This window comes from Phyllostomus discolor, chromosome 12 (assembly GCF_004126475.2).
Source record: "Phyllostomus discolor isolate MPI-MPIP mPhyDis1 chromosome 12, mPhyDis1.pri.v3, whole genome shotgun sequence".
NCBI lineage: Eukaryota > Metazoa > Chordata > Mammalia > Chiroptera > Phyllostomidae > Phyllostomus > Phyllostomus discolor.
The window spans coordinates 27,366,152-27,393,735 of NC_040914.2; the positions used below are offsets into that span (position 1 = coordinate 27,366,152).

General features: G+C 49.0%; 2 protein-coding genes across 3 annotated transcripts in view; both read left to right on the forward strand.

Annotated features, from left to right (window-relative positions):
- Positions 1 to 27,584, forward strand: part of LOC114510749 (patr class I histocompatibility antigen, A-2 alpha chain-like) — a 512,772-nt gene that overhangs the window by 459,498 nt on the left and 25,690 nt on the right. The gene's annotated exons all lie outside the window — the stretch shown is intronic.
- Positions 4,075 to 27,584, forward strand: part of LOC114510840 (patr class I histocompatibility antigen, A-2 alpha chain-like) — a 171,461-nt gene continuing 147,951 nt past the window's right edge. The window contains exons 1-5 of one of the 2 annotated variants that reach the window (XM_028529316.2): positions 4,078 to 4,287; positions 4,496 to 4,780; positions 5,028 to 5,294; positions 5,857 to 6,132; positions 6,233 to 6,395. In XM_028529316.2, the coding sequence (XP_028385117.2) occupies positions 4,161 to 4,287; positions 4,496 to 4,780; positions 5,028 to 5,294; positions 5,857 to 6,132; positions 6,233 to 6,315 (1,038 nt within the window). In that variant the 5' untranslated portion in view covers positions 4,078 to 4,160 and the 3' untranslated portion in view covers positions 6,316 to 6,395. Of the gene's footprint in view, positions 4,288 to 4,495; positions 4,781 to 5,027; positions 5,295 to 5,856; positions 6,133 to 6,232; positions 6,396 to 27,584 lie in introns of those variants that run through there. The other variant, XM_036013340.1, reaches the window with a different exon arrangement.

Sequence of the window (27,584 nt, forward strand, 5' to 3'; positions counted from 1 at the left end):
TGGCCTGGGCATCCTGGGGAAGCAACCTGTTGATGTTTGTCTCTCTTCCTTCCTCTCTCTCAAAGCAAGGAAAATGAAATGTCATTGGGTGAGAAAAACAAAAAAGAAAAAAAGGAAACGAGATGTTTATTTAAGGGAGTGGCACCAAACCCAGAGTCACAGGTGAGTTGTTCCTCTGAGACCTGGCTCCCTGATGGCTTCTAGGGGATGGCCTGCATAGGGGACTGAGGGACTTAGGGTAAAGGTCTCCACTGATTGGTCTGCACTAGGGTAGAGGGTGGTTAATCATTGTATCTGGTCCAATGTCATCCAAGGAGTTGTTCTGCCGGGTTCACACATTCATTCCACTGCTGTTCCCAGAGTCTAAATCTTCCCAAGTATGTTTTTCAACACATCAGATATTCAACCCCTTTCCTCTCTGCAGACCCCTGTCCACAGCCCTCAGTCCTGGCACAGGTGGGCAGGGTCTGGAGCTTGGCGGATACCCTGGATGTACTTTACCTCATCTTGGACAGCCCTGGTCTCTCCTGTTGTGGATCCCCTGTCACCTGGATCCCACATGTTCCCCTTGTTTGGTTTACTTCCTGATTTTCCCCACTTTGCCTGGTAGCATTTTCCAAAGAGAATATGATAAGTTCACTACTAAAACTCTAAATACATAAGAAACTGTAGGCTATCCTAGCCTTTATTCACATCTTGAGTGGATATAGAACTCTGTGTCGGAATTTTTTTTTTTTTCGTTAGAAATTGGAAGGCGTTGTAACAATGTTTTCTAGTCTCCAGGCTCGTATTTCCTGCCTCTTGCAGATTCCAAGGTCTTTCCCACCCTCTTTCTGAAATTCCATTGTGATGTGTTACAGCGTGGGTCTGTTTTATCTGCTGTAGTAAGAATTTCATTAGCCCATTCAAAAATGTAAATTTTCATCTGTAAACCTTAAGAAATATTCTTGGAAAATTTAAAATCATTTCCTACTCATCATAATTTTAATTTTTCCATACTATTTAAACTGTCATTATTAACTTGTTGGGATCCCTTCACTGATGGACTAATAGGTCTTTTCTCAAGCTTGCCCACACTTTTCCATTTGTACGACTCAGTAGAAGTACAGCTTGAATTTTCAAGTACACCTACTGAATTATTCATTTCTATGATGATATTTTTAATTTCCAAGAAATCTTTCCTGTTCTATGATTGTGTGTGTTTGTTCTATTTCAAATGTCATTCTTTTACATTTTCCACATAATATTCAGGCCACTGGAAGGGGACCCATAGATCTCCTGGTTATCCACTTATGTGATATCAGGAACTTTCCCTCACAGCATTGGGTCATGATTACATTTCTCTGTGTCATTTCTGCTAATGGTCCATCTCCTCCATGACAGTGCCAGAGTCACAGAGCCAGGGTCCTACTCTGGCTCTGCATTCTGTCCCCAGACTCTAACTAATCCTCAGGCAGTGGAGGCCTTGGAACCCATGCTGGCTGATGAACTTGACCAGTTTGGATAGCCAAGGACACAGAGATAGCCTGTTGATGTCCTTCTGAACTGAGCCTAGCAAGCCTCCTATCACAGAACATTCTGGAAAATTGCAAAAGTTCACTTGCAAAGAGTACAGAGTCAGAGTGAGGCAAGATAGTAGGAAGTTATGAAAATTTCTGGGGAAGTGGAATGGGGAAACTAAAGCAAGAAAATTAAGCAAAGCCAAATGGTCTGAACCCCTTAGAGTCAGCTGGTGAGCTGAAAGACCTTATGTCCCCTAAGCAAAGACACTTGAGAAGAAATGGTTTATACCTCTCCTCCCTAACCAGAGAAGACATAGCTTAAATCTCCCTGGTTGGGAAAATAAACAACAGAGACCCAGATCATGTCATTTGCACCAGATGAACCCAAGGACCGATGAAGTCAGGGGGACAAATAACAAAGAAACCCCCTTAGAGCCAGACCGACCTAAGATAAAAGTGAAAGAGTGGAGCCGACCAAAGAATAATCCCAAATGCCCCTATACTCTCATTCTGATGCATCTGCGTATTAAAAACACCCCTGCAAAACTGATGAGTAGTCTGCTTAAACCCTGTCCTCAGATTCTCACACAGAGAAGAGAGATGAAATCAATCACTCCAGACAGAGCCCTGGGGCAGCTCGCTCTAGAACGCACCCACATCCTGTGTCAAACATAAACTTCCTTCTGTCCTTCTGAGCTCTAAGGTGTCCTTCAGATTATCAGCCAGGGGATCAGAGGGCAGTGTCAGCTTGTCTCAGGCTTATCCCCCATCCTGTCTTCAAGGCCCCCTTTTTCTCACACTCTCCAGTGAGCCGACAGCTGCCCTGCCTTGGCTCACTTCTCTCTTTTTGAGTTTTACTTCCCAGTGAACTAACAATAGCTCCACCACGGAACACTTCTTTTTGTGAGTTTTACTTTCCAGTGAGCAGTCAGCAGCCCAGCCTTGACTCACTCCTTTCCTATAACATTTTCAGAAACCAAAGCAGCCCCACCTAGGCTCTCTCCAGTTACTTCCTCTACCCTAAGTCCTTCGTCAGTGTCTCTGTCCCCAGCTTTAATAAACACAGTTTAAACATCCCCTAACTCATGATGTGAAATCTCATCCAGAAGAAATCAAGCACCCACACACCCCACACCATGGGTTGCCTGAGGCAGAACGCCACAGGCCCACAGCTGTTCCATGACCCAATGAAAGGGGGTCATCAAGGCTCCGAGATAAAACACCCTGCGTTCACTGCAGCTCCACCACCCATCAACCTCTCTGAGTCTCCTTTCCCCCAAAAGAATCCCATATCGAGTGCCTTTTGGGTTTGCCCTGAAGACTACACTTGACCCTCTCTGTAGGTCCCAGGGTGTCACTGCCTGAGATCCTCTGTCCACAGTGACCATCATTCTACTGATTGGAGCATTTAGAGACATTCCATCCTTTCACCTTTATAAGACCACAATACAAGAAATATATATATAAAATATATATAATATATAATATATAATATGTATTATAATATTATAATATATGTGTTATATTATATTATATATTATATTATATATATATAATCATCTCCTTAGGATAAATTTGTAAAAGAGAAATTTCTCCGTCAAAATGTAAGCATATTAAAATTGCTGTGACCTTTTGCAAAAGCATCCTTCAGGAGTTTTTTCCCGGTTTTCAATCCCTTCACCCTTTTTGCTGTTGTTGTTTGATTGTTTTTGTTTTGTTTCACAGGTTATTTATTGATTATGCTATTACAGTTCTCCAATTTTCCCCCCTTTATCCCCCCTCTGCCCTGCACTCCCCAACCCTCCAGCATTCTCCCCTCTTAATTTATGTCCATGGGTTGTGCCTATCAGTTCTTTGAATTCTGTTTCCTATACCATTCTTAACCTCTCCTCATCTATTTTATGTCCACCAATTATGCTTCTTCTTCCTTGTACCTTTCCCCCCCTATTCTTCCCCTTCCCTTTCCCCACTGAAAACCCTCCATGTGATGTCCATTTCTCTGATTCTGTTCCTGTTCCAGTTGTTTGCTTAGATCATCATCCAGGTGACAAGCCCGAGTTAGAGCAGTGAGTTCAACGTGCTGGGCAGATTTTATTTCCAGTCCCTGAGAGCTCTCGATTATGTCCACCATGGAAGTCACTGCATGTCCCTCTCAGTAATGTCCCTGCTCATCTCTCAGATAAGATCCTTCTGTAACCAAGTTAAAGCAGCAGCATCAATAGGAATTTCCTGTAAATCATTCCTAGGAACCAGTAGGTGGTCAGTCAGTGAAACACAACTGTCTTCATGGTGTAAAGGGGGTAAGAGGTGCAGGGCTAAGGTGATCACACCGAGTTAAAGTGACATCACAAGTGCAGAGAGTGGGACACTTCCTGAGAAGCCAGAGGACAGACAGAGACGTGTTGAGTGCGATGAGAGGTCAGTGAGGAGTCAGTGGCATGAGGAACATAGTAAGTTAGAGGACTGCCCTAACTACCTCTTTTTCTGTTTACCTTGCTAAGCTGTACCACCTCTGGCTCTCCCCTACCACGTGGTAGAGAGAGTCTAAACGGAGGGCTCAGGGCAGAGTTCGGATTCCCCAGGCCTGGATACTCATGACGCCACCTCAGTTCTCATTCCTATTGGGTACCCGAACTGTAAAGCAGCCAATCAGCGTCCATGGTTTCAGGTACATTATTCTCCCCAGTAAAAAGTCGTCAGTCTTCCAGACCCATGTGGGTCATGGGGCCGAGACCCCTGCTCCTGCTGCTGTCGGGGGCCCTGGCCCTGACTGAGACCTGGGCGGGTGAGTGCGGGGTCCGGAGGGACAGCCTCTGAGGGGCAGGAGCGTGGGGGCCAGCAAGGGCGTAGGACCCCCGGCCCAGACCCCAGACCCCCTACTCCTGCCTTGGCCCCTGGCCTCCCCTTTCTGCCGCCCGCTCCCCTCAACCACTGTCCCCTGTTCCGTCCTTCCGGACCCTTGCCCCTGTCACCCCCCCCCCCCCGCCCCCCAGGCCCCCACAGCCTAAGATACTTCCACACCTCCGTGCATGGACCCGGCCGCGGACAGCACCAGTACACCGTCGTCGTCTACGTGGACAACACCGAGATCGTGCGGTTCGACAGCGACGCCGCGAGTGCCAGGCTGGAGCCGCGGGTGCCGTGGGTGGAGCAGCCGTGGGTGGAGCAGGAAGATCCAGATTTTTGGAAGGAACAGACGCGGGAAATCCAGCACAACGAACAGCGGAGCAGAGCGAACCTGAACAAGCTGTGCGTCCACTACAACCAGAGCGAGGACGGTGAGCCACACGTGCCCGGGTTGTGGCAAGACCCCCACCTTCACCGATGGGCCGGGGTCCGTGTTTGCAGGTCCGAGGGTCACCCCGAAACTGTGGCACTCGCCGGTGTCCCAACCACGGAACAGCCCGGGGCGGGGGTTACTTGGTTTCATTTCAGTTTAAGTTTCGCCACCAGGGCTGTGGGTCGGGCGGGACTGTCCTACCTGCCTGGTTAAGTGGCCGGTGCTGACTTCGGGACGGGGGTCAGTGTCGCCCACATGGCAGGAAATGACCGGCTGTGTCATGGGATCGGACTGGCGCTTCCTGCGCGGGTTCAGTAAGTTCGCATATGACGGCGCCGACTTCGTCGCCCTAAACCAGGACCTGCGCTCCTGGACCGCTGCCGCGGGGGTCAGCAGCCGCGACGTTGTGCGGGTCCCTGACCCGGACGTTCGGAGGGTCTTCCTGGAGGACACGTGCTTGCGCCGGCTCCACCTGTTCCTGGAGAAGGGGAAGGGGACCCTGCTCCGAGCAGGTACCAGGGTGCGGGCCTCCCCGAGGAGGGGATCTGTGGGCTGGGGCAGCTTCCTACAAGGAGAGGGGGAAATGGGGCAGTGTCAGATCTCCCTGACGCTAGAGAGAGGGAAGAGGCCCCCATGTCTCCTTGTTCCCTGACTCACCCAGGGCTCCAGCTTTCTTTAAAGGACAGTAGGGGACCCAGCCTCTCCCTGAAACACCCCACAGCCGTTCCCTCACACCCTGCAGCACCTGCTGCACCAGGACGCTCTCCCTGTTTCTCAGGCTGAGACCTCCCCTGGAGCCTGACTCTGGCCTTTCTGAGTCATCAGTCTCCACCTCAGTCTGTGTCTCCCCCTAGAGAACTGCACACTCCTACCCTAGGGCTCTCACCCTGATTCTGGAACTTTCCAAGAAATAGGACATTATCCCAGATGTCTCTGTCCAGGCTGGTGTCTGGGTGGTACTCTCCCTTCCCCCACCCCACTGTCCTGTACCACTTCTCAGGGTGGTCACATGAGCACCTGCTGGAGTGTCCCATGACCATGCAGAGTTCCTGAATTTTCTCACCTTCCCCTCAGACCCTCCAAAGACACACCTGACCCACCACCCCATCTCTGACCATGAGGTCACCCTGAGGTGCTGGGCCCTGGGCTTCTACCCTGCTGACATCACCCTGACCTGGCAGTGTGATGAGAAGAACCTGACCCAGGACATGGAGCTAGTGGACACCAGGCCTGCGGGGGATGGAACCTTCCAGATGTGGGCAGCTGTGGCTGTGCCCCTTGGAGAGGAGCAGAGATACACATGCCATGTGCAGCACCAGGGGCTGCCTGAGCCCCTGACCCTGAGATGGGGTGAGGAGGAGGGGGTTTGGGCACAGAGCCTCTCCTCAGGGCATCCCTGAGCAGGGTCAGGACTCAGGCCTGAGGCTGACCTCTCACCTTCCTCTTGCAGACACCCCTGCTCAGACCACCATCACCATCATCTTTGTGGGCATTGCTGCTGCCCTGGGTCTCCTTGGAGCTGTGGCTGCTTGAGCTGTGCTGTGGAGGAGGAAGTGCTCAAGTGGGCAAGGGGTGGGGCTGAGTTTCCTGTCCCCCTGGGGGTCAAGCCCAGGTAGAAGTGTGCTTTGCCTCCTTAAAGGGCATCGTATCCTCACACAGATGCTTGTCCATCTGGGGCCTATTTCCCAACACTGACCCTTTATTGAGGCCCGTGGGAAAGTGAGGGACACTTTTATCACCAGATGGTTCTAGTGATGGGGACTGATTCCCAGTCTCATAGGTCAAAGGGGAAGGTCCTTGCTAAGGATGGATGTCTAGAAGCTCAGTTAGTCCACTCCACACACATGTACTTTCCCCATGTTTCCTGAGTGTTCAGTCATAGTTCTGGAACCTTCCCTGTGCTTTAGGAGTATGGGGCTTTTTAAGCGTCAAGGGACCCAGCCTTCTCCCTGACTTCTCACAAAACATTTTCTTCCCACAGGCAGAGGCAGGAAGAGCTACTCTCAGCCTGCCTGTAAGTCTGGGTTTTGGGGAGGTGACATCTGGGACCCTTGGGAGAGTGTGGGCTGGAGTCTATCAGAGGGGACCCCCCACCCCTAACTCTGCTATTGTGTCTTCCCTAGGCAGTGACAGTGCCCAGGGCTCTGATGTGTTTCTCTCAGCTCCTAAAGGTGAGACCCTGAGTGCAGAAGGTGGGGACATTGGGGCACAACAGGTTTTGGGGATTCTCAGAGTGGGACATTCTGAGCATGTGGTGGTCTGTGGGAGAATGTGACACTTCTGAGACTGACCTGAGTTTGTTCATGACAACTTTCTTCCCCAGCATAACAGAGATACTTTCTATGAGACTTGTTGCTAAAAACAGTCACTGCAGCCTCCCCTTAGGACTTTAGGGATCCCTGACTGCTGTTTCTGCAACTGGCATCGGATCCTGTCTGCATCCTTATCAGCATCACATGAGGAGCTGGTCACCGGGCCAACCTCCCCATAGGGATCTGAGTCCTCTCCCCTGGGGACAGTCCTGTCCTAGCCGAGTTGGGGTGAAGCCATCCCCATCCTGGTCATTTCTCATCTGGATCATCCTGGTTGCTGCTTTGCCTTAGCTGCTTCAGGAGAACCTTGTCCCACCAGAACCTGGGATCCCAGGGTCTCGGGCATCACCCAGGCCTTGTGGTGGCTCCAGGACTGTGCTCAATGAGGGCTTCCTGTGGGTGTGTCAGCCTGGGTTCAGGCCTGAGTCTGGTCCACAACCCCTATGTTTTGGGTATTTTTATAGCTTCTTTTTTTCTGTAAACATTATACATATTTTTGTTTTCTTAATTAAATTATTGGAGTATTTTTATTAAATGTATGGGGGTGTGTTCTTATTAAATATATTGGGGTACACTTGGTTAAGAGGATCGTGTAGGTTTCAGGTGTGCATTTCAATGATACAGGATCTGTACATTGCACTGTGTGCCCACCACCCAAGTCAAACCATCTTCCCTCACCAGGTATGAGGACCCTCCTCCCCCCACCCCCTTCCCTCTGGGAACCACCACACTGCTGTCTGTGTCCATGAGTTCCAGGTTTATATCCCACATGTGAGTGAAATCATAGGGTTCTTAATTGTTTCTGACCAAGTTATTTCACTTAGCATGATATTCTCAAGGTCCATCCATACAGGAGGCCCTATTGACATTTCTCTCTCCCTTTCTCTCAAATCTATAAAAATATATTCTTGGGTAAGGATTTTTAAAAACACCACAACATCTGTGAATTGCTATAAAATGCAGTAGGTCTGTGCATTGGGGAACTAAGAATAAGCTGAATGGCTGGCCTCACAGAGCCCGTGTTGTATGGCTAAGGGACACACTGTACCCTGTGACCACAGTGAGGAAAGAGTTCCCATGAGCAGGTGGGAGGTGCTGTGGAGAAGGGGACACACTGGGGTGTGTTGGGAGAGGGAGGAGGCCTGTTAGAATTTGGGTGGTCAGCATGGGGCCTCATGGGAAGGTGGCCTTGGAGGAGTGATGAGAAGGACAGGAGCAATTACCCAGCAGGAGGTCTGGGGCAGGCTCCTTCCAGACAGGTGATCTCCTTAAAGGGAGCCCCCACCCCCCATGTGGTTTTGGAACACCCACGAGGCCAGCATGGCCGGAGTAGAATAGAGTGGTTGGGAGAGGTTAGATCATAGCCACATTGTGCAGGCTTGGGAGACAACGACAGATATGATTTTCCTTTCCTTTTATTTTATTTTTTTAGTTACAGAAATCTTTCTTTGAAAATAAGCCACATGTATACACATGTATAAAACATATATCCTATAGGTATATATCACATATATCCTCTTTCTATATGTTTTCTGAAGTGATTTAGATTGAAAGCTCCAGTCCTGGCTGGTGTGGCTCAGTGGATTGAGTGCCAGACTGAGAACCACACAGTTACTAGTTCAAATCCCAGTCAGGGCTCATGCCTGGGTTGCAGGCCAGGTCCCGAATAGAGGATGTGGGAGAGGCAACTACATATTGATGTTTCTCTCTCTTTCTCCTTCCTTTCCCCTCTCTCTAAAGATAAATAAATAAAATCTTTCAAAAAAAAATAAAAGCTCTAGGAGGTTTTGTTTCCACTAGGTGTTATTCTATCTACACCTTCACCCCATTGTTCAGCTGTTCTAAGTCACTTTACGTTCATAAATGCACCATGAAGTGGGGAGACAACCCGGGTGGGAAAGACTGCCACTGGACAAAGGGACCAGATGGCTACCCAGTGATGTTCCCTGTGACCACCTGTGCTCCATGTGCAATTAAGGGTTCCTTCCCGCATATCCAAATGTGACTTTTTGGAGCCTCTGCCTGTGGCTGGTTGAATCCCCTGATTCTAACCAAGGGCCACTTTGTTGCCTACGAGTCACCCCAAGCTTCAGGCCCCCCACAGGGGTATCCATGTGGGGTTCAGAGAGCTGACCAATCAGAATGTGAGGAATACCTGCTTATAGCAGTACTGTTTTAGCATCCAGGATCCTTAATCCACTGCAGACACTGTTCTCATTCTGCAGATGCTGAGTCCTGGAAGGTCATGGCCAAGGAGCCAATGTCCCTAGTGGCTTCCTCTGAGAGTTCCTCCCCAAGAGAGAGCCTTCGGGCCACAGGGTCAGTCTGGCTGCTGAACTGAGGACAGAATCAGGAGACAAGGGACCAGCAAAGCAGGAGGGAATGGTGTGGGGAAGCTCCCATGGTTCCAGGCTGCAGGTGCTGGGTGTTCTGATGGGGCTGTGAGTGGTGGAAACAGTGGGAAGGGACTGGACACTGAATGCATTGGGAAAATGGATTTCACAGCATTTCCTAAGGATTCAATCTGGGGTGTGGGAAAGGAGTCAAGAAGGGCACCCCATGTTTGTACTATGCCAGCAGAAAGATGGGGTTACATCAGCAGAGATGGAGAAGACTCTGGCAGGAGCATGTGTGGGGAAGGGGTGGGCATTTCAAGCTTTCAGCTGAAGAGAAGGTCAAGTTGAGATGTCTGTTAGAAACACCAGTGATCTCTCAGGTTGGACAGATGACTGTGGGGACCTTGAGGAGAATTGTCTGGGCTGGAGAGATAGGTGTGAAGGAGATGATGACATTAAAGCCATGAGCGTGAATGAGGCCACCAAGGGAGCCAGGACTGTAGGAAGAGGAAAGAACAAGGACTGGACACTGCACCCACCTGTCCCAACAGTGGGAACATTCATCCTGGTGACTCCCCAGCCTGGTAGCGGCCATGTTTCCCCATCACAGATTCACCATTTGGTGTTTGTCATTCATCAGGAATTTACAGGGAGATATTCTGAGATTGTCCTGCTGTGCTCTTCACCACTTCTACACTCACCCTACTTAGCCCCTCTCATAACTTCCACCCAAGTCAGTGAAAATATGATGGTTGCCCTGTATCAGCCCTGGGCATTTATTTTCAGGTGTGAAGTACAGCTTAGAGAACATAGTCAATAACGTTGTCATAATCACATATGGTGTGAGATGTGTACTAGATTTATCAGGGAAATTAATTAACAAGCTATATAAGTGTTTAATCACTGCGCTTTACAGATGAAACTAATAAATACTGTGTTTCAACTGTTTTGAAAAATAAAAAAAATATTTAAAGTTTAAAAAAGTGCTAACTTGGACATCATGCCCAACATCCCAACAGCATTTGGGGGAGAAATTTGAGTATTTTGTAACAAGTTCATAAGCCATCCTGGTTTCAGAGAGATTTTGAACCACACAATTCAGTGATGAGCTAGGGACCACGTTGGGGAAAGGACTTAAATCCACATGTGAATGTTTTTCCCCACGACTGGGGATGCAAAGGTAGTTCATATACTGTCATACGAGGGTGGAAGGTATGTGCTGGTTTCCCTACCATGGGGTAAAGTCAGAGGAAGATTTAGAAAGTGGCTCTCAGTTCAACATAATGAAAGTCTCAGAATGCTTGTTCTCTGCAATGATCCCCCAGAGTGATTTCTGGAGCAAATACAAATAATGCAACCCAAAGTTTTCTAATTTGAACAAAAAGAATTTATATGTGAGGTATGGAGGCTTTTTTTTTTTTTTTTTTTTTTCAGAAGAAGCTACAGAACAGACCTGAGGCCATGAGCAGCGAGAGTTGTGGGACTAGAATGCACAGGCAGACCAGTCTGGGTCACAGGGATGACAGTGTGAGGGACTTAGGGACAAGCTCTGACAAGAGGAGGAGCTAAATGAATGTGCCCAGAAGGAATCACCATGACTGGAGCCCCTGGCACAGATGTCCCTGCACCGCTGTGACAATGAGACTCTAAGTCAGCTCCTCCCAGGGGACAGGGGACACTTTCTCTGCTCCTGCCCACTGCTGCTCATGAGAAGCAACTCAGTATTTGCCATGCTTGTCCCTGGTCACCAAACGGACCTGAGGGACCCATCCTGTGCTCATGTCCTGTGTCACGTGCACTGTCCTCATGGTCTGGGCCAGCATCTCCATGGTGCTTCACCTGCACAGACACCACCAGAGGCTGCAGCACATTCACACCCCCACAGCCACCACCAATGTTTTCCAGTGGCCAGAGTCACACACACAGTGCAGATGCTGGTGGTCACCTTTCTCACCTCCCACATGCTGAGTTCCATTTTTACACTCATATCTCTGCCTTTTTAGACTCTTTTCTGTGGTTGAAGCAGGCAGCTTCGTTTCTGGTTTCCTGTTTCCCCAGTGTCAGCTCCGCCCTGCTGGTCCTCAGGGACCTAGAACTCCTGGGTGTGCTCTTGTGGTGTGGAAACCACAGTAGAGATGGTGAATACAAAATCAGCTTCAACAGTAACTACTTTACCTAGTAACTATGTACTCAGTACCATTTCTTAGATAAAATCCACAACAATCTTAGAAGGTCAGTTTGAAACTGGTGCTTCACTGGAAGATCTTCAAGTCAATCCAGAATATGATGAACTTGATAAAGATCCATAAAATTATAGAGAAATTGTGTTTCCCCACTGACCAGGGCAGCTGTTGAAGAGAACTCCTGTCTTTAGGAACATTAAAGTGTTTCCAGAAATTTCATTTCGACGTGCATGTGGGCAATACCTGTCCAAAAAATGATGTGGATTTTATCCCCTCAATGAAGACAATCCTAGGAAATGGAGGGATGATTTCCATATTACTTTGTGTGTTTTTTTTTTCATATTTCTCCCATATGCTGGTGTGTTACATGTAAAATAAGGGTTGTTACATGAAGATGCTACTTTCCACATGTGACGATTTCTTTTAAAATTCTCACCTGAGGATATATTTACTGATTCTAGAGAAAGGAGAAGAGGAGAGGAGAGGAGAGGAGAGGAGAGGAGAGGAGAGGAGAGGAGAGGAGAGGAGAGGACATTCACCAGTTGCCTCTCACCTGTACCTGGATGCCTCTCAGTACCCCACAACTGAGGTAGGTACCCTGCCTGAGTCCCTGACCCACAACCTTTGCTGTAGGGAGGACACTCCAGTGAACTGAGCCACATGGCCAGGGTTGAAGTTTTGTTTTGTTTTTGGTTTGGGGTTTGTTTTTGTTTTTTTTAACACTTGACCCTCAGTGAAGTTTGTTGATTGAATGGATAAAGTGCTATTAAAATGCCTTAAAGCTAACATTTATAGATTTCTCAATAGAATTTTTAGTTTATCAGTGAAAAATAGAAGTGGGGACTCTGTTTTCTTTTTCTGCTATTTGGTTTTTTCTTTATCTTTTTCTTTGGCAGCAGTCTGGTATTTTTAACATTTTATGTGCTATTTATGTTAAATTATATCTTTTTTAGTGGTTGTTGTAGCCATTATGAAATGCATTTCTAAAATATTATAGTCTAGTTAGAACTGCTGTTGACCATTTCAAAGAATATGTAAGAATTCTACCTCAGTGTATTTCTGTGTACCTCCTCAGATGTGTTGGGAAATTGATTTCATGTGTTTTATTCTGTTATTACCCACAAGAAATATTATTTTTGTCATCATGAGCTAGTGAGCTCTTCCAGAAAATAAGAAATGGCATAGAAGCATACATTACCCATGTATCCCCAGAATGGCTGATTCTGTAAATTATTATTTTTCATGTAAGTGTGCCATTCATATAAACTACAGAGAACATCTTTTAGCTTTCTTTGAGTGCAGGTTTTCTCTAGTGGGTTTGTTCCCTGTTTATTTACATAAAATTATCTTTATTTTACCTGCTGTTTCTTTTACAAAATTATACAAACTCTTTATTTTTAAAAGACAGTAAAATGTGACCAATAAAAAAAAATCTGTTTGGCACCAATGAAACTCATCTTAAAAAGGGAACAATTCAATGCTCACAAATGATTTTTACTTTTAAAATGCTTGAATTGAAATCATTTCAGATATACATAATGTACCCAGGTACTACAACTGTTAACACTTTGCTGTGTTGGGTTTAGCACCAGTTGTTCTGAATTGTTCTCATTGTTAGTATGTTTTCATCCTCGTGAGAGAACCGTGTGCACACCTGAAGCCCAGGCTGTGGTTTCCTCTGACACAGATGCTGGGTCACAGCACAACCCCACTGCCCTTCGATGTAGAAAACCAGCACTGAAACCACACTACTGCTCTGTCTTCACGTTTGTTCAGATTTTCCCACCGGTTCAAAAAGCTCTTCTTCTCTTCTTGTCGAGTGTTCTCACCAAGAACATGGGTGGCATTCACTGGTTGTGCCCCTTTCTTCTGCTCCAGTCTCAGACTGTTCCCGGGTCATTGCTTTTCTTCCCACTGTTACAGAACAGCAAGGGGCCAAGTGGGGGGGGCGATATACTACTATCAAAAGGAACCCCCCAGGTTCATTATGTCCACCGCCTTATAGGAAAGACATCTCTCAATGCCAGAGATTCATGAAAAGGAAAGGAAATGTTTATTTAATGCTGTACAGACTTAAAGTAGTGACCTAATGTCTTTATCAAAATTACAAAGTCCCTTAAAACACCCACAAACACACATAGGCCTTCCTTCCCCTTCTTCGCCCAGTTTGGGGTACTGTACCTCAGGAAAAGAAATAGAAGTCCACGACTCAGGCAGTCCCCAGTTCTTCCCAGTAATCCTGTCTCAGCTGGTAGGCCTCCCTCAGTTCCCAGCACCATCAGCTGTGTCACCGGGATCTCTGCTAAAGCCGGGTGGTGGTTCCCCCTACTAAAGCTGCGGGGGCCCCCCATTCTGGCAAAGCTGCATGCCTCTCCTTCACTGCCACAACTGCGAGGTCCTCTCTGCACAATGGCTGAGGAAGTCCCCACTCTGGCAAAGCTACGTGGTTCTCCCCTGCACAGGCTGCTGCCTCCATTGAAACCCCCATGCCAATCTTTGTCTGCAGCCCCATTTCCGACTCCTCCCACAATTGGCTACCCTTGCCAGCACTTTCATATCCTTCCAGCTTTACTGCGTTGCCATAGTGAGTCTAGGCAGGCATGGCCCTATGTCATGAGGCCAGTTATCTACAAGCTCCCACGCAGGCTCCGTAACTTGGGGGGCCTGCCCTTCAGTTAGGTCTTGGTGGGAAAGTTACTTCCATTCCTCTGGCTCAGAGCATGGCCACAGCTATTTACCATATCTAGGTAACCAGTTAAAGGTTATAGATATGTTAAATGACCACACCAGAGGTCAGCTGCAAAGCTGTTGCTAGGCAATACAGCTCTCAATGGCCCTGCTCCATGTGTCCCTTCCCCCAAGCCACACCTGGGAAGTGCAGGGTGAGGACATCCTAATATGTCCCGGAAACCTTGAGTTCTGGACCCCATTCTAGGTTCCTATTTGGGGTCCTCCTCTTGGCTGCACCCTGTACCACCACAGCCAGCTTCTTTACTCAGCAGAGTCACCCCACCTCCGGGTCTTCCTGATGTTTCTCTTGCACCAGAGTCAGTGTGCGCTTCCTTGGCAGAGGGTCTGAAAAGGCCTGTCTCAGGCAGAGGTACATTCGCATCCCCGAGCGCGTTGCAGCGTCAGACCCACCAGAGAGCAGGGACAACAGTCTCCGAGTCCTCCTGTGGGTGAATGGGTGAGGAAGGGTGCAGTGCAGAGGCGGCAGGGTATTGCTCTGCCAGAGCAAGAAGGGCCTTGTGCCTTTTGCCACAACTCGGTTAGGCAACAAGGGCATTATGCCTAGTGAAATAATAAATCAGACTGAGAGAGACAAATGCTCTATGTTCTCACTCATATGTGGAATCTTAAAAAGCCTAACTTTTAAAACAGACAGGGCAATAGATTTGCACACGTGGAGTGCAATCACAGGAGTGGTGGTGTAAGAGGTTTCCTTGGTCTCTCCCCTTGAAGTTCCAACAATACGAACAGCTATAAGTCGACAGAAAGTCCCCGGCTCGATGCTCACATGTATCTGAGAGATTCACACACATCTGAAGGTGGGAAGAGAGAAGAGCTCAGATGGTGCCAAACACACACCCACAGCTCACAGTCCAGACTCTGTGGGTCTCAGCCTGAGGAGGGGAGGACTAAGGCTGCCAAGGCCACTCCCTTCAGCTGGGAGGAGCAGAGGTTGAGCATTGCTGCAGGAAGGTGGTAGGAGCTGTGGCTGAGCTTAGACACCTAGATAGGGATGAAGCACAGGATGTGGCCACGGTTGTCTGGCCATCCACCTCACAGACAGAGAAACAAAGCCAGGGAGCCTGGCCGCCAACCCCCCCACCCCCACTCTTCCAGGCTTTGCCTTCCTTGGTTCCCCCTGTGCTTGCTCCCTCTCCCCCTCCCAGAGCTCCCAGCAGGCAACCAGAGAAGCTGTAGCAGTGCTTTGGGGTTGCAGAGCACATTATCTGCAAACCTGGGAAGCATAGCACAGAAACATTGTTTCCGAGAGGGACAGGCATTCTCTGCTGCTAATGCCAAGGTCAAGTGCAGATACAGAGGGGAGGCTATAGAGGTCCCCAGGTCACCACTTCTAGGAGAACGAAGCCATAACAGCAGTGGCCAGCTGCCCCCAGCTCCCACCTTCAGCCTCCACCCCCGCAGCTGGGCTGTCTGCTGGGGACAGCATGTGATTTCAGGCATTTGAAACCCCACCCCTTCCTCCCCCAAATTCCCCCATTGGCTTAGTGCCCTGAAACCAAGGTGACCAGAACACAGAGGAGACACTCCCCTTTGCAGGGATCAGGAGCCATTTCCCACCATCCTTGCAGACAGAGAAAAAACCTGTGGTGCAAGGGAACTAAAAAACAAAACAAACAAACAAACTTGTGTTTCAGCACCACATGCAGGGAAACAACAGAACATCTTCTTACTAGTCTTCTGGAGAAGCCCATTTCTTATACAGATGCCTAGACAGAGAAGTGCCTGCCCTTCAGAGATCCACACATGCACTTTTCTTGTTTCAAATCCCCCTGAAGGAGGTGCTGTACCCTCAGCAATTTCTGCTGGGACACCATCACCTCCCCTGTGGATACTGTGTGTGTCACTCATGTTTTTGTCTCTCTCATTGAATGGGGATACCCCTGTGACTTCACTTAACAAAAAGTTTATTATGATATATAGACTGTCAACTGTAATTAAAGACAAAAACATTAAACTCATGGACCCAGAGAACAGCGTGGTGATTACAGGGGGGCAAGGTGGGTGGTTGGAGGTGCGAGATTGTGTGAGAGGGATATATGCTGATGGAAAAAATAAATAAAAAGAAGAAAAAGGCCAGAAATATTTTGTTAAAAAAAGTGATGACTTGAACTTCATGCCCCACATTCTGACAGTAACTTTTGGGAGAAATCTGAGTATTTTCAGACAAGCCCACAAGCCATCCTGGTCTCTGCCAGGTTTGGATCCACACAATTCAGTGGTGATAGAGGGCCCAGGCTGGGGAAATGACCGAAATGCACATTTCAATGTTTTCTTTTTCTGGGTGAGGAAAGGTACTTCATACATCGTCATATGAGGGTGGAGGGTACATGATGTGTTCCTTACCATGGGGAAAGTCAGGTGGAAGATGGAGAAAGTGGCTGTCAGTTCAACATCATGAAAACCTTGGAATGCTCGCTCTCTGCAATGATACCCCTGAGAGATTCCTGCAGCAAATAATGAACCCAACAGTTTGTAATTTAAAATAAAAGAATTTATATGCAGATTAATGGGGGCTCATTTTATTTCAGGAAAAGCCACTTAACAGACCTGAGGTGTGAGCAGGGACAGCTGTGGGACTAGAACCCACAGGGAGACCATTCCCAGGTCACCAGATGACCAGAGAGGTTTCCTTAGGTCTCTGAGTGTGTAAGGCTGCCACACAGGCCTCCCCTGAACTTCTCAGGTTACTATGTGGCCCCTTTCCTTCCACATGCCCCCGTTTTGGTCATAAACCAATCAAAGCACGCATTGCTGACCAAGCCTTTGGATGGGTAGGAGGCCCCATGGTGCTGGGAAGGCTCACTCCTGGGCCGTCTCAGTGTGGTCTGTCTGGCTGAGCAGGGCAGACCCCTGGGAATGGGGCCAGACTGTAACCCCAGACGGCATTGAAGGTTGAAGTGTTATAATTCAGAGAAGGTGGGGGAACAGGAGGCAGTCAGAGCCTTCACGTCTTTGTTTGTGAATGTTCTGGACCTTTTCCAGTTTTTCAGCTGTGGTGACCTGAGTCTTTTTGCAGCTGGTCATTAGTTGTGTTTTTCTGTATCTAGTGCAACATTTACACACCAGGGACAGCAGTAACTGTACTAAACCCACAACACTGATTAGGAACAGAAAACATCTAATATTAGAGAAGGAAGCATCTGAGGAGAACTGGTGTTCCCGCCACCAAAATCCTGTGCATGTATCATCAGAAGTTTTATTAATCTAATATTGTCTTCCTCCCTCATCCACTGTCCTTTCTACCTTGTGTGTTATGTTTGGTCAGATGAACTACGACGTTCTACTATTTCATTATCCAGAAGCTCTAATTTTTCTTCTGGCCACTTAGTTTCCATAGAAATGACCTCAAAGGAGGGTTAAGTTCAATTTCCCAGGACACTGGATTTTTTAAAGTATATTTTATTGATTATGCTATTACAGGTGTCCCAATTTTCCCCTTTTATCCCCGTCTGGCCTGTGCCCCCCAACCTTCCAGCATTCCCTCCCTTTTAGTTCATGTCCATGGGTTGTACATATAAGTTCTTTGAATTTTGTTTCCTATATCATTTTTTACCTCTCCCCATCTATTTTATGCCTACCAATTATGCTTCTTCTTCCCTGTACCTTTTCCTCCAAGTCCAGCCCCAATACCAAGTCCAGCCCCTAATCCTCCAAGTACCCCCTTTTATTTCCTTTAGAGGGTGGGTGGGGTTGGATCCACCAGAGATGTTGTTGCCATTGGGTACCCATGGCCAGGGAGCAGCTAAGGTACACTTAATGGACCCAGAAATGTTGACTTCTCCATCCGTAGTTAAATGAGTAGAGGTTATTACTCCCAAATCAGCTAGAGTTTGAATATTCCATAGGGCTTCCCACAAGCATCCAGGTCACAAGAGAGTGGGGTATTTACAGACATATCTACCCCACAAGTAATAACAATAATTTTTGAAATGGGGAGCCATTGATTTTTTTCTTGTTTCACAGACATGCGGCCACAGGCACAGGGCTGGTGAGTCCGAGGACCAGACACACTGTGACGGAGAGAGTGAGTCACTGCCAGCCTTCTCACCACATGCAGGTGTTTCTGTTAGCTCTTCATCATCCATTGCTGTAGCTACACAACACTCACCTAAGTGGGTCCATATGTGATTCCAGCAGGGGAATTATCAGGGACATGTCCTTGGAGGAATTTCCCCTAGATGGGTCCTTTATAATAGATATATTCAGGAAAAAAGTTCCAAAGTGTGTATCAATAGTAGGAGAAGCCCAATGTGTGGCCAACAAAGCATTAACTTCATTACCATAACTATTAATTAGAATATCATTGTCTAGTAGGTGGGAAAGAATAGCACATACATAAGCTAAATGTTTCATATCTATTAAGGGAGAGGGTTCTGGGGAGACAGGTACTGTCTCCATCTGTAAGCCATGAGGAGGATACTAGTGATATAAAATCATCTTATGTGCATTCCATCAACAGCAGCATCAATTTGTGAGCCTGCAGCCCCCACTGCTGTGCTGGGACAGCTGTCTGCCTGCCTGGTTGGTGGCTTCTCGTCCTTGAAAGGTCCTTGATCTCCGCTGTGGATGGAGGCAAGTGTCAGGGAAGGGGCAGATCTCCATGAACTATCAGGTGCCTTTTTAAATGAGAAACGTGACCCCAGGTGTTAACTCCTCTGAGTTGGGCTGCACATGGGTTAGTTAGTAGTACCTGGTAAGGTCCCTCCAATGAGGTTGGAGAGAGTCCTTTGTTTGATGTCTCTTCCAACAGGCTGAATATCCTAGTTGTAAGCCATGATCTTTGAAATCTGTGTCTCCAGGAGCACAGTGTGAAATGAATTGGTTACTAATTTATCAGTGTTTTTAAGGTGGTTAATAAGTCCCTGACAGTGATGTAGAAGGTCTCCTTTCAGCAAAATTGGTCCACATCCCCTTTCATGCAGATGTACAGGGAGGCCAGTGACCAATCCCGAAGGAGAAGGTTCATGTTCACCAAAGGGCGTGGCTCTTGGGTTGAGTTGCACTCTAGGGAGAGCTTCTGTCCAGGGCAGAGTAAAGGCTTCTGAAGTTCTGTCCAGTTGAATTTTGATGTCCCATTGGTGCGTCCCCCAGTCCACAGGGCAGGGGTGAGGGGCACAGTGAAAGTGCTGCAAAAGGGGCCAAATGTTCCACATGGATCTTGTGACTTACCCAGTGAAATGAGTCCTCAGGCACAATGTCACTCAGAAGAAATTCCCCAATGGGGAGTTATTCTTTCTAACAAGAATTGCCAGTCGTTAAGGCTGTCAATCTCCTGCAAGGCAACACCTCAACCCAGTGAGGAAACACACAAGTCATCACTCATGACATTTGTGTCCCTGAAACAGTGAGACTTGCATGAAATGCAATTGCCAAACCTCACGTGGACCCACAGGAGTGGGAGATGTCCTTGGGACCCAGGGAGTGGGTCCCTGGGCTGCACTTTGGACAGATAGGACATCTGCTGTCCTCCTCATGAGCAACAGCAGCAGAAGGTCTCCAGTGACATTGTTCCCTCCATGAAATCACCTTCCCAGGACCCCAGTGTGGTGGCTCATGTACAGGTTCAAGTGCAGGGAGTTAGGCCCCTGCAGGTAAGATAGGTTCTGCTTGGATCAAACCCACATCCCTCTGTCTGGGTCAAGGTTTCCCCTTTTTTGTTGCCATATTCTCTTTTCTTCCTCCTTAGCTGTCTGTCTAAACCATAAAAGATACTTTTTTATTGATTTAGTAGAAAGGAGGGAACATTCTTGGGTCTGGATAATTTTTCTGTTTAATGCTGCCTATCCAGTTTCACTGTCAGCAAAATGACTTTCTTTCCTTTCCATGGTGGCAGCTCTAGAATGCCACGGAATTTTGATAAAGGCCCATTGTCTTGGGTCCTGTGTGGCATCTAATAAATCTGCAACCAGTTTTCCATTTCTTTGTGGACTGCCCTGGGGAAGTGAGGAGGCCTCCCCACTGCCCGAGTTAGAGCAGTGAGTTCAGCGTGCTGGGAAGATTTCATTTCCAGTCCGTGAGAGCCTTCGATTACGTCCACCACAGAAGTTACTGCATGTCCCTCTCAGTGATGTCCCTGTTCATCCATCAGATAAGATCCTTCTGTAACCAAATTAAAGCAGCAGCATCAGTAGGAGTTTCCTGTAAATCACTCCTAGGAACCAGTAGGTGGTCAGTCAGCACAACACAACTGTCTTCATGGTGTAAAGAGGGTAACAGGTGCAGGGCTAAGGTGGTCACACCGAGTTAAAGTGACATCAGGTGCAGACAGCAGGACACTTCCTGAGAAGCCAGAGGACAGACAGAGACGTGTTGAGTGTGATGAGAGGTCAGTGAAGTCAAGGGAATGAGGAACATAAATAGTTAAATGAGTGCCCCTAACTATCTCTTCTGTCTGTTTACAAGGCTTGGCTACACCAGATGGCCACTGTTCAGGGAGGGGCAGAGAGGTTCCGGCTGGAGGAGGGGTCAGGACAAAGCTCCGGGTCCCCAGGCTGGACCCTGCCCCTGCCCTGGTTTCACTGCCACCAGATATCCAATCATTTAAACAAGCCATCAGCTTCATAGTGGGTCCAGTGACCAGAACTCCTCCTCCCCAGAAGCTCAGGGTCTGGGTCATGGGACACCAAATCCTGCTCCTGCTGCTCTCTGGGGCCCTGGCCCTGACCCAGACCTGGAGCGGTGAGTGTGGCGTTGGGAGGGAACGTCCTCTGCGGGGCAGGAGGGAGGGGATCCAGTGGCAGCACACGACCTGGAGAAAGCGTGTCCCAGCACCCCAGGCCCAGACCCCAGATTCCTGCTTGGCCGGGCCACGCCCCTTCCTCCTCCTCTGAACCACTGCCCGGTGTTCTGTCCCCCGAGCCCCCTGCCGCTACCAGCCCAACCGCCGACCTAGGTCGCATGTCCCCCATGCCCCCAGGTCCGCACAGCCTGAGATATTTCAGCACCGCCATGTACGGACCAGGCCGCGAGAAGAACCGGTACATTGTTGTCGGCTACGTGGACGACACCGAGATCTTACGGTTCGACAGCGACGCAGCCAGGCCAAGGCTGGAGCCGCGGGTGCCGTGGATGGAGCAGCCGTGGGTGGAGCAGGAGGATCCAGATTTTTGGAAGGAACAGATGCAGGAAATCAAGCAGAACCAACAGACTTCTCTAGAGAACGTAAACAAGCTTCGCACCTACTATAACCAGAGCGAGGACGGTGAGCCACCGCCACCCAGGTCCGGGAACGACCCCCATCCCCATAATAGCGGCAGGGGGCACCCTGAGTCTCAGGGTCCCAGGGTCACCCCAAGGCTGAGGCCAGGTGTGGGCTGTGCTGGTCTAAGTGGGCGAGGCTGACCTCCGAGCTGGGTCAGTGTCTCACACCTTCCAGGAAATGACCGGCTGTGTCGTGGGGTTGGAGAAACGCTTCCTCAGAGGGTACACTCAGTTCGCCTATGATGGCACGGACTACGTTGCCCTGGACAAGGACCTGAGCTCCTGGACCGTGGCCCACAAGGCGGCTGGGCTCAGCTGGCATCAGTTGGTGCAGGTCCCTGACGCAGACATCCGGAGAGTCTTCCTAAACCACACGTGTGTGCGCCGGCTGCACCTGTTTCTGGAGAAGGGGAAGGAGACGCTGCTCCGAGCAGGTACCAACGCGCGGGCCTCTCCGAGGAGGGGATCAGTGGGCTGGGGCGGCTTCCTACAAAAAGAGGAGGAAAATAGGGCAGTGTCAGAGTATCCCTCCTGCTAGGGAGAAGGAAGAGTCCCCCTGGTTTACTTATTCTGTGACTCACCCAGGGGCCCAGCTTTCTAAAGGACAATAAGGGACCCAGCCTCTCCCTAAAACATTCCTCAGCGGTTCCCTCACACCCTGCAGCACTTGGTGCACCAGGAGCTCTCCCTGGTTCTCTGGCTGAGACCTTCTCTGGAGGCCTGATTTGTGCTCTTCTGAGTCATTCTGCCTCCACCTAAGGCTGTGTCACCACTTAGAGGCGTGGGCCCTCCTACCCTAGGTTCTTACCCTGATTCTGGAACTTTCCAAGAAACAGGAGATTATCCCAGGTGCCTCTGCCCAGGCTGGTGTCTCGGTGTTGCTCTTCCTTCTCCCACCCCAGCTGTCCTGTCCACTCTCAGGGTGGTCACATGAGCACCACCGGAGTGTCCCATGACCATGCAAAGTTCCTGAATTTTCTCACCCTCCCCTCAGACCCTCCAAAGACACACGTGACCCACCACCCCATCTCTGATCATGAGGTCACCCTGAGGTGCTGGGCCCTGGGCTTCTACCCTGCTGACATCACCCTGACCTGGCAGCGTGAAGGGGAGGACCTGACCCAGGACATGGAGCTTTTGGAGACCAGGCCTGTGGGGGATGGGACCTTCCAGAAGTGGGCAGCTGTGGTCGTGCCCCCTGGAGAGGAGCAGAGATACACGTGCCATGTGCAGCACCAGGGGCTGCCTGAGCCCCTGACCCTGAGATGGGGTGAGGAGGGGCGTGGGAACAGAACCTCTCCTCAGCATGTCCCCGAGCAGGATCAGGACTGAGGCCTGAGGTTGGCTTCTCACCCTCCCCTTGCAGACCCCCCTCCTCAGACCACCATCACCATCATCTCTGTGGGCATTGCTGCTGCCCTGTGTCTCCTTGGAGCTGTGGTCACTGGAGCTATGCTGTGGAGGAGGAAGAGCTCAGGTGGGCAAGGGGTGGGGCTGAGTTCCCTGTCCCCTGGGGATCAAGCCCAGGTGGAAGTGTGCTCTGCCTCATTAATGGGCTTCATAACCCCACACGGGTGCTTGTCCATCTGCGGCCTATTTCCTAACACTGACTCGTTAGTGAGGTCCATGGGAAAGTGAGGGACACGTGTATCACCTGATGATTCTAGTGATGGGGACTGAATACCAGATGTCAGAGGTCAAAGGGGAAGGTCCCTGTTGAGGACAGATGTCCAGATGGATGGTAGGTCCAATCCTGCACATGTACTTCCCCATATTTCCTGATCCTACCCTCATGTTCAGCCACAGTTCTGGATACTTCCTGTGCTTCAGGAATGTGGGAATCCTTTAGGATCACGGTACCCAGCCTTCCCCCTGACTTCTCACAGAATGTTTTCTTCCCACAGGCAGAGGCAGGGAGAGCTACCCTCAGGATGCCTGTAAATCTGGGTGTTGGGGAGGTGATGTCTGGGACCCTTGAGAGAGTGTGGGCTGGATCTGTGAGGTGGGCTCTTCCACCCTGTAACTCTGCTGTTGCGTCTTCCCAAGGCAGGGACAGTGCCCAGAGCTCTGATGTGCCTCTCACAGCTCATACAGGTGAGACCCTGGTGGCCAGGAGTGGGGGGTATTGGGATGGAGAGACACACTGGGTTTTGGGAATTCTCAGAGTGGGACATTGTGAGCATGTGGTGGCTGTGGGGAAATGTGACACTTCTGAGACTGACCTGAATTTGTTCTCAATATCTTTGTTTCCAGGGTGACAGAGGTGCTTTCTCCAAGAGTTGGTGCTGAAATAGTCACTCCAGCCTCCCTTGGGACTTTAAGGGTCCCTCTCTGTTGTTTCTGCAACCAGTCTCTGAATATTATATAAATACATAAATAAATCAAAAGTGATGTAGATTAAAAGCTCCAAGGTGTACTGTTTCTGGTAGGTGTTATTCTCTCTTATACCTTTTCCAGTTTGTTAAGCCATTCAAAGCCACTTTATGCTCATGAACTTACCAGGAGGTGTGGAGACAACCCAGGAGGGACAGACTGTGTGCCATGTGACAAGGGGACCACACAACTCCCCAGTGATGTTCCCTGTGACCACCTGTGCACCGTGTGCAATTAAGGGTTTCTCCCTGCATATCCAAATGTACTTTTGGATCCTCTGCCCGTGACTGGTTGAGTCCCCTGATTCTAATGGAGTGCTGCTTTGTAGCCTAGGAGTCCCTGCAAGCTTCCAGGGCCCCCTCTTGTGGACCTCAGGGGTGTCCCTGTGGGGTCAGAGAGCTGACCAATCAGAAGGTGAGAACACCTGCTTACAGCAGGAACTGTTCCAGCCTCCACTGTCTTTAATCCACTGCAGACACTGTTCTCATCCTGCAGATGCTGAGTCCTGGAAGGTCATGGCCAAGGAGCCAATGTCCCTAGTGGCTTCCTCTGAGAGTTCCTCCCCAAGAGAGACTCCTCGGGCCACAGGGTCAGTGTGGCTGCTGAGCTGAGGACAGAATCAGGAGACAAGGGACCAGTGAGGCAGGAGGGAAAGGTGTGGGGAAGCTCCCAGGGTTCCAGGCTGCAGGTGCTGGGTGTTCTGACAGGGCTGTGAGTGGTGGAAACAGTGGCAAGGGACTGGACCCTGAATGCATTGGGAAGATGGATTTCACAGCATTTCCTAAGGATTCAATCTGGGGTGTGGGAAAGGAGTCAAGGAAGGCACCCCACCTTTGTAATGTGTCAGCAGAAAGATGGGGTTATATCAGCAGAGATGGGGAAGACTCTGTCAGGAGCACATGTGGGGGAGGGGTGGGTATTTCATATGTTCAGCTGAAGAGAAGGTCACGGTGAGATGTCTGTTAGAAACTCCAGTGAGGTGTCAGGTTGGACAGATGAGTGTGGAGACCTTGAGGAGAAATGTCTGATCTGGAGACATAGACTTGGAGGTGATGCTACAAGAATGACACTTAAATCTGTGAGTGTGGATGAAGCCACTAAGGGAGCCAGGACTGTGGAAGAGGAAAGACAAGAACTGGACACTGCACCTCCCTGTCCCAACAGTGGGGACATTCATCTTGGTCACTCACCGCAGTTGGTGACGGCCATGTTTCCCCATCATACATTCAGCATTTGGTGTTTGTCATTCACTAGTAACTTATGGGGAGATGTTCTGAGATTGTTCTGCTGCGCTCTTCACCACTTCTACACTCACCCTCCCTAGCCCCTCTCACAACTTCCACCCAAGTCAGTGAAAATGTGCTGGTTGTCCTATATTAGCCATCAACATTGATTAGTAGGGTCTAAGCAAAATACAGCTTAAGAAATACAATCAATAATATTGTTGTGACTATGTATGTTGTCATTTGGCTACTAGATTTATTGGGGAGATTACTTGGTAAGCAATATAAATGTTTAATCACTGTGCTTTATAGCTGAAACTAATAAATATGTCAACTGTTTTTGAAAAATAAAAAATTATTCGAAGTTTTTTAAAATGCTAACTTGGACTTCTTGGCCAGCATCTGATAGAAGTTTGGGGGAGAAACTTGAGTATTTTGTGACAAGTCCATGAGCATTCCTGGTCTCAGACAGATTTGGACGCACACAATTAATTCTGTATTGAGCTACGGCCCAGGTTGGGGAAGGGACTTAAATCCACATTTAAATGTTTTCTTTTTCTGGGGAAGAAAAGATAGTTTATATGTTGTCACATGATGTGAAAGGTATAGTGTTTTCTCTCCGTGGGGGAAAGTCTAGCCACCTCCCCTCTCTCTCCTAGGCCTTGCCTTCCCTTGTTCCCCCTGTGCTCGCTCCCTCTCCCCTTCCCAGAGCACGCAGCAGGCAACCAAAGAAGCTGTAGCACTGATTTGGGGGTTGCAGAGCACATTATCTGCAAACCTGGAAGCGTAGCACAGAAACACTTTTTCCGTGGGGGACAGGCATTCTCTGCTGCTAATGCCATGGTCAAGTGCAGGTACAGAGGGGAGGCTACAGAGATCCGGAGGTCACCACTTCTAGGAGACCAAAGCCATAAAAGCAGTGGCCAGCTGCCTCCAGCTCACCCCTCCAGCCCCCACCCTGCCCCCAGCAGCTGGGCTGTCTGCAGCATCTGTCTGCAAGGGACAGCACTGTGATTTTAGTCATTTGAAACCCCATCCCTTCCTCCCCCAAAATCCCCCATTGGCTTAGTGCCCTGAAACCAAGGTGACCAGAACACAGAGGAGACACTCACCTTTGCAGGGATCAGGAGCCATTTCCCACCATCCTTGCAGACAGAGAAAAAACCTGTGGTGCAAGGGAACTAAAAACAAAACAAACAAACAAACAAACTTGTGTTTCAGCGCCACCTGCAGGGAAACAACAGGAAAATCTTCTTACTAGTCTTCTGGAGAAGCGCACTTCTTATACAGATGCCTAGACAGAAAAGTGTCTGCCCTTCAGAGATCCACACACACAATTTTCTTATTTCAAATCCCCCCACAGGAGGTGCTGGCCTGTCAGGAATTTCTGCTGGGACACTGTCACCTCCCATGTGGATGCTATGCGTGTCACTCATGTTTCTGTCTCTCTCATTGAATGGGGACACCCCTGTGACTTCACTTAACACAATGTTTATTATGACATATAGACTGTCAACTGCAATTAAAAATGAAATCATTAAACTCATAGACCCAGACAACAGCGTGGTTATTATGGGGGGGCAAGGTGGGTGGTTGGAGGTGCGAGATTGTATGAGAGGGATATACACTGATATAAAAAATAAATAAAAAGAAGAAAAAGAAAAAAATTACTTATGTTAAAAAAAGTGATGACTTGGACTTCATGCCCCACATTCTGACAGTAACTTTCGGGAGAAATTTGAGTGCTTTCAGACAAGCCCACAAGCCATCCTGGTCTCAGCCAGATTTGGATCCACATAATTCAGTGGTGAGAGAGGGCCCAGGCTGGGGAAATGACCGAAATGCACATTTCAATGTTTTCTTCTTCTGGGTGAGGAAAGGTAGTTCATACATCATCATATGAGGGTGGAGGGTACATGATGTGTTCCTTACCGTGGGGGAAAGTCAGGTGGAAGATGAGAAAGTGGCTGTCAGTTCAACACCATGAAAACCTTGGAATGCTCCCTCTCTGCAATGATACCCCTGAGAGATTCCTGCAGCAAATAATGAACCCAACAGTTTGTAATTTAAAATAAAAGAATGTATATGCAGATTAATGGGGGCTTATTTTATTTCAAGAAAAGCCACTTAACAGACATGAGGCTGTGAGCAGGGAGAGCTGTGGGACTAGAATCCACAGGGAGACCATCCCCTGGTCACTCGGGATGACCAGTGAGGTCCCCTTAGGTCTCTGAGTGTGTAAGGCTGCCACACAGGCCTCCCCTGAGCTTCTCAGGTTACTATGTGGCCCCTTTCCTTCTACATGCCCCCCTTTTGGTCATAAACCAACCAAAGCACGCATTGCTGACCAAGCCTTTGGATGGGTAGGAGGCCCCATGGTGCTGGGAAGGGTCACTCCTGGGCCGTCTCAGAGTCAGGTCTGTC